At 35.5% G+C, this 6354-nt stretch overlaps 1 protein-coding gene across 2 annotated transcripts in view; it reads left to right on the top strand.

The window, feature by feature from the left end:
• LOC128872130 (esterase FE4-like) overlaps positions 1 to 5751 on the top strand; it is a 19012-nt gene extending 13261 nt beyond the window's left edge. For both annotated transcript variants that reach the window (XM_054114518.1, XM_054114517.1), the window contains 5 exons: positions 1310 to 1509; positions 3403 to 3559; positions 3655 to 3981; positions 5300 to 5444; positions 5520 to 5751. In XM_054114518.1, the coding sequence (XP_053970493.1) occupies positions 1310 to 1509; positions 3403 to 3559; positions 3655 to 3981; positions 5300 to 5444; positions 5520 to 5655 (965 nt within the window). In that variant the 3' untranslated portion in view covers positions 5656 to 5751. The remainder of the gene's footprint in view (positions 1 to 1309; positions 1510 to 3402; positions 3560 to 3654; positions 3982 to 5299; positions 5445 to 5519) is intronic.
• The last annotated feature ends 603 nt before the right edge of the window (positions 5752 to 6354 follow it).

The following is a 6354-nucleotide window of genomic DNA, read 5'->3' as shown; positions in this document are numbered from 1 at the left end:
TGGTTTTCTCCTCAGAAATGTTTGCAGAATCCGATAACGTAGTGTAAATTCGACCTAGACGAATAACTTTTCATAAAAATACAAAAGTATTTCGTGAAAAATTCACGCATCATCACCTTTTTGAACTTCGGTGTTCATTTACAGGCATTCAAAGGAGCAGATAATTCTAAAGGAATATGTTTTCATATTTAGAAAACACTCCTCTATCGTTTAATTTCACTTTCAGATTGGTATTTAGGACGAGGAACCCTATAAGAATCACCTAGTGGATATCGCGGAATTTAAAAAAAAGTTTAAATTTGTTGGACAGTGTTTTCAGCTGAAACGTCTCGGTTTGAGTGCTAAGTCATAAAAAGCGGTCCTATGCTATATATAAAGCGGTTTGACTCCTGTTGAAACCGATAGGAAGGGTCTACGCTCGGAACAGCAAGCCCAAAATCAATAGTTATTGAAATATCGTTATTGTCACACTTTAGCGTGGACACCCTGCATAAAATATGGTTTACCTAAGAATGGTTAAATATTTTTATTGTGATACAGCTGTCAAAATATTCGTTGTATTTCCCTGATCAGTGACTTTCCTGATTCGTTTGCGTTTCACGTTATTGACGCTTCCTGTTTCTTTAAAATTGTTCACTATGCTTGAAAAAACTGATAGTGAGTGACGACCACGATCAGGAAATTGTTCAGCATAAAAAATGCACTGCTTCTTTCATAATCTGGCGACATTCACCGTAGATGAAGATCATATCAATCTTTTCCGCTTTAATGCATTTCAAGAACACCCACTTTGATCATTGAATATATAAATACAACACTAGGTAGTAAGAACGGTTTAAACTATGCATAATTCAATATCTATTTAGCTTTACCGATACGCTTGAACGATTACAGGGGCAGTGTACCAAAGCAGGAAGAAACAAAATAGTGTGAGGAGTGCCTTGAGACACTTTATATTCTTTTACAGATAGCCTGTGTAACCTTGAATGACCTTCAACTACATGTCATTGTACTTATCTTGAAATGCTCTATCAGAATGTGTATAAGAAACTGTATCATTCTACATAAAAAGAAGCAATCGACCTTATTATCTCCTTTACGCAACCACCGATAAAAAAGTTATTAGCACCACGTTGCGTGCCCCTTTTTTTCTATCACTAAGAGTAAGCGAATTATGCAGGTGGCCTATTTTAAATGCCTCGCTCTGTATATTGTTGCGATACGACTGACTTTTAAATGAATATAATGTGTGTCAACACGTAAATATCAGTACATAATAATAGTAATCCTAAATTATTGTTTACCTTAGGATTGTTCCACAAAGCGATAATACAAAGTGGAGTACTGCAGTCTCCGGTGGCTATGAATCAAAGTGTTCCAGCCCGTAGCTTCAAGCTTGCGGCACACCTTGGATCAAATTCCACCGATCCTGTTCAAGTTGTTGAATTCCTGCGAACGATCGACGCCAAGGATATCGTGAAGGGTTATTCTGCTATGCTTACGAAAGAGGTAACAAGATTTTGCGCTAATTTGCATTGTGTTCTTCTCAGAAAATATTTTAGTCTTTGAAATCTTGATTTATTAAATAAAAACTGTAACAAAGCAACAATCTCAAGTTGATTCTTTTTTATGCATAAAGGTTCGTACATCCATGTTTGAAAGAATGGAACTCTAATTTTTTTTGCTAATTATTTTAGAAACAATTAAAATGAACAATTACAATGTAAACAAATGCAAGATATACTATGCGTAATATTTTCTGAGATATTCTAATGTATAATATAATTCTGTTACAAGGTTTGTTACAACTACAGGGCGAGTCCGAAGAAACAGAACATCTAAATATCTCCGTTACTTTTCTTACCTCTTTAACGAAAATGTATTTTTCCAGTAAAAAAAAGCATTGATGACCTTGAAATTTCATTAAAAAATGACCTTGAAAACTTGTTTCCTTACACAGTTACATGTGGCTCTCCAAACAGTGTAACTTTGTCCTAAGAAGTTTTTTTCTACAACGAAAAGTAACGGAGATATTTAGTTGTTCTGTTTCTTCGAACTCACCCTGTATTTGTAACAAAAGTTAGAAACGCTATGACTTTGAATTTTGACTAATCAGATTTTACTTGCACAGTTAATAAAAACAAAAGAAAGACAGTAGTATTATATGAAATATAATCTTCTTTCTTGAATATGAGAAGGAGATATTTTAAAAAGTATCTCTCTCTTTTTATTTCAAAGAGGTTATCACAAAACTATAGCCAGAAGAATTCTTCGTATTGACAATTAAAGTTGTAAGTAAAGTTTTATCTATTAATTATACAATTACTCAAACATAACGTAATATTTGATATGGTCATCTTTTGCATTAATCTAGCCTTGCACATATGACGTTGGCACATATTATTAAACACGGTTCTTACGGTTAGAAGTTCATTTTATTGTAGCGTTCTTTATACCAACCAAATCGTTGCGATCGAAACTAATCACAGTTTACAATCTTCCACAAGCGAATTCAAACCTATCAAGGTATAACATTTTTCTTGTTTTAAGTTACAAAACAGAAACGACTCAAAGGTGACTACAGAACTAAGTCTCTGATTTCGTCTCATCTCTGAAAGGGCAAATTTGAATCTGCTTAATTATAAACTGTCATCAAAACTGGAGACCGTGGTCTGTAAGGCTGCTTCTCCAGTGGAAGTAATTCCACCGGTAACTCAGCTACAGCTCTGCAGCAGGTGATCATTTCGAATAATACTGTTGATACTGATCCAGCCACGAATTAACGGTTCTGGATCTCGTTCTTGATGTGAGGTTTCGTTAACGCTCGCGAGTTCGCGAGTTGTAAGTACGTTTGAATGGTCGGTGGTGTTCTGTCCTCTGACAAGGTTGGACGAGGACTGAGGAGTTGAGAATTCTCTCGAAAAACCGTATTGAAGAAGGGGTGGGTTTGCACCCTCGCTCACAACTACCTACGGACTCCCGCGACTCAAGGTATCCTTGCGACCATCACCTTCGCATCTGGTAACCAGCTGTGGAGTCTAGCTGTTGTCGAGGCTAGTAATAAAACAGTCTACGTTTTACTCTATTACCTGCTGCAAGGTTCGCGACGCGATTCTCCAAATATGGGTATTTTTCGGCGATCGAAACTCCGAATGCCGCTGGGGATGGTCATTATACTGTTATGTCCCTAACTGTATTTTGACATCGTCGATTGTTGAACTTTGTTTCGCGATGGTTCAACAAATACCATCATTTGTCTTCTGTTATCAACTGGACGAATAAATTCTGATTAATTAGAAACGTTAGTGTTTTATATTATGTACACGGTAATCCCGCCTACTTGTAACAGATTTTATGGCAGAGCTGTGTGCAGTAGCTAACAATTATTTGATTGTTTTCCAGGAGGAACATAGTCTATGTCTTCAGTTTGGATTAAATACCGATAACATAGCGGAATACTCTGTGTTACCACAACCATATGATGAAATACTTTCGACAGTCACTGATATTCCCGTTATGGTTGGGTATACGTCTCATGAATTCATGATGTTCGTTGCAGGTGATCGTTATTCGAATAAATTCGCCGTTGGAAAACCATATGTATGACGTTTAAATATCATAGCCGTGTTTTGTACCATTTTCTTTTCGCTTCAGACAAATCCGAGAAAATGATGAAGATGTACGATATGGCTCTACCGATATTTGTAAAACGCCTAGCGGAGACGAAGAATTTGAGCGAAGCGGACACCGATGAACTGTTGAGAGTCGTTAGGAATCGTTATTTTGGAGGACAACCGCTAAGCCCGGACAAGATAAACGAATTTATAGTGCTCATGAGTGATATAGGTTTCGGCGTTGGAACGTGTATCTATGTAGAAGGTCGAGTGAAGATGACAAGGGCACCTACTTATTTTTACGTATATACGTATGTCGGGAACGAAGAAACGCACACGGATCTCCTTGTGAAACGTGTTGCTACTGGTAATCATATATTTTTTTAAAGATTTACTATTATAAGACGAATATAATAAGTAATATATTAAAGCAAGGACTGCAGGGGTTACATGTCAGGAGCCTCTGTTAGCTGGAAGACCTCCAGAGATTATCTAAAGTATTGTTTTATTTGTGCATATCGAATGAAAATGTAAATACTTTAAATTATATATTTAAATCTGACTGATATTGATGTTTACCGTTACTATGGTAAGTTTATAAGAATGGTATAAGGTAATATATACAGGGTGTCCCAGCCTAAGTGATACAGAGCTCTAACTCCAAAACTATCTGCTGAACGCAAAATTCCAAACATGGAAATTGCATGGTAAAATGAGGCTCATGTTTCAGCGAGAAGGAATTTTTGTTAACTTTGTTATTTAACGAGAAATGATGGTCAAGTTTCGTTTTTCAAATGGAACAATATATTTCTTTTTATACCATGCGATAGTACCTTTCAAGACGAATTCATTAAGCTTTAATGTATTCACCTGATTTTTATTAGTTTTCAAGCTATAACGCTTCAAAGTTTGCTAATTTTCAAGGAAAAATCTTGGTTCGGTCCCGGGTGGTCCCATTGATGCGGTAAGCACCATGAGGTTCTTGAAATCGATACGGAGATTCTCGCTTGCGATTCCAAGCCCAAGGAAGGAAAACAGGAAAAGTGTTGACCGCTACTGATGCATTACTTGTAGCACCGAGAATTTTCTAGGTAGGTAATACTTTTCCTGTTTTCCTTCCTTGGGCCTGGAATCCCAAGCGAGACCCTCCGTATCGATTTCAAGAACCCCATGGTGCTTACCGCATCAATGGAACCGCACAAGGAATAAAGAAGGCTATTTCGAAATTCAACTCCTAATAGGGGGTAAAATGGGGTCACAACGTTTGTACGAGGAATATTTGATCTGTGATCGGATTTGCTTGAAACTTGGTCTTAATGCTCTTTGATATAATTAATTAAACACATATTTCGGCATTTTAAAAAATTCATCCCCTGATAGGGTGAATAGGAGCTGCAAGGTTTGTTTCAACGCCCAGGCTAAACCATTGAACATAGAAAGCTGAAATTTTGCACAGAGGTGTACTTTATGATGTATAGGACATTATTCAAGTTGTAATATCTGTCCTATTTGCTGTTTTACATGCATTTACAATAACATTGATTAAGTTATTCAGTTAATTTAATATTAATGAGGATCAGTTAGTCAATATACTATTAAGAATTAAGTTACCTAAAGCGTATGCAATAGAATTCAATATCAAGTTGCAATAATCAAAGCTACTAGCATTAACAAACATATTCCAGGAGCCTCTCACGTCGACGAGCTATCGTATCTGTTTTATTCTCCTTACGTCAAAATAAAAAACACTAAACCACCAGCGGCAGGTACTAAAGACAGAATCATGATAGAACGTTTGACTAGAATGTGGACTAATTTTGCCAAGACAGGGTAAGTTATATATTGGGATTCTATAAATTGCAAACTGAATTTTGATGTCGATGTAACGGAATCTATTTATTGTAGGAATCCTACACCATGCCACGACGAATTTATTGCGACTACCTGGGAACCTGTCACGCAGAATGAGCTCAAGTATTTAAATATCGGCGATGAATCAAAATTGTTAATCATGGAACCGCACGTGTTAAGCTCAAAATGAAATTTTGAAATATATAATTATACGAGTTTTTTGTTACATTATAAGACAACTTTATACAATTAATAACAATAATAATAAACGTCATTCAGCAAGCGACACACTATAACATTTTTATTAACAATTTTATTAGTAGCTATTCGCCCAAGAAAGCAAATAACTTAAAAGGTAAAAGACTTTGAAAATAAAATCCTGAAGCTCATTTCGGAGAATGCTTTATAATGTTTGTATATTCATGGTTAAGCAGAGATTAATTTGAAGATCCTATTTAGGAGTTTTATTGTAAAGCGTACATAGCAAAAGTTTCTACGTAAAAAAACACAAAAAACATATTGACAGTTTGTGTTATTTGTGAGTTAAGAGTTCTTTAATTGTTATTTTTTTAATTGAATTACTATCTAAAAGCATACATGAATATTTCTTCATTTTTAAAAAATAACGTATTTCATATAGATCGCACTTTTTCTTAATTCCATCTAAAACTTAATATCCGCACATTTATCTCTAATGATAACTATACATCTGCTGCTGGACACGTGAAATCGTGCAAGCGCAAGGTCTACGATTGGCGATATTATTTTTTTTTTAATATAGATAATCAGGAATATTTTCATTTATCACGAGTGTGCATATACGAGTGTGTATCAAACTTTTACCTAAATTGATTCTATATATAGAGATATAATTTTGTATCTAGAAGGA

This window comes from Hylaeus volcanicus, chromosome 2 (genome assembly GCF_026283585.1).
Source record: "Hylaeus volcanicus isolate JK05 chromosome 2, UHH_iyHylVolc1.0_haploid, whole genome shotgun sequence".
Lineage (NCBI taxonomy): Eukaryota > Metazoa > Arthropoda > Insecta > Hymenoptera > Colletidae > Hylaeus > Hylaeus volcanicus.
Note: the sequence above shows the minus strand (reverse complement) of the source record. Positions and strands in the feature narration are given on the sequence as shown.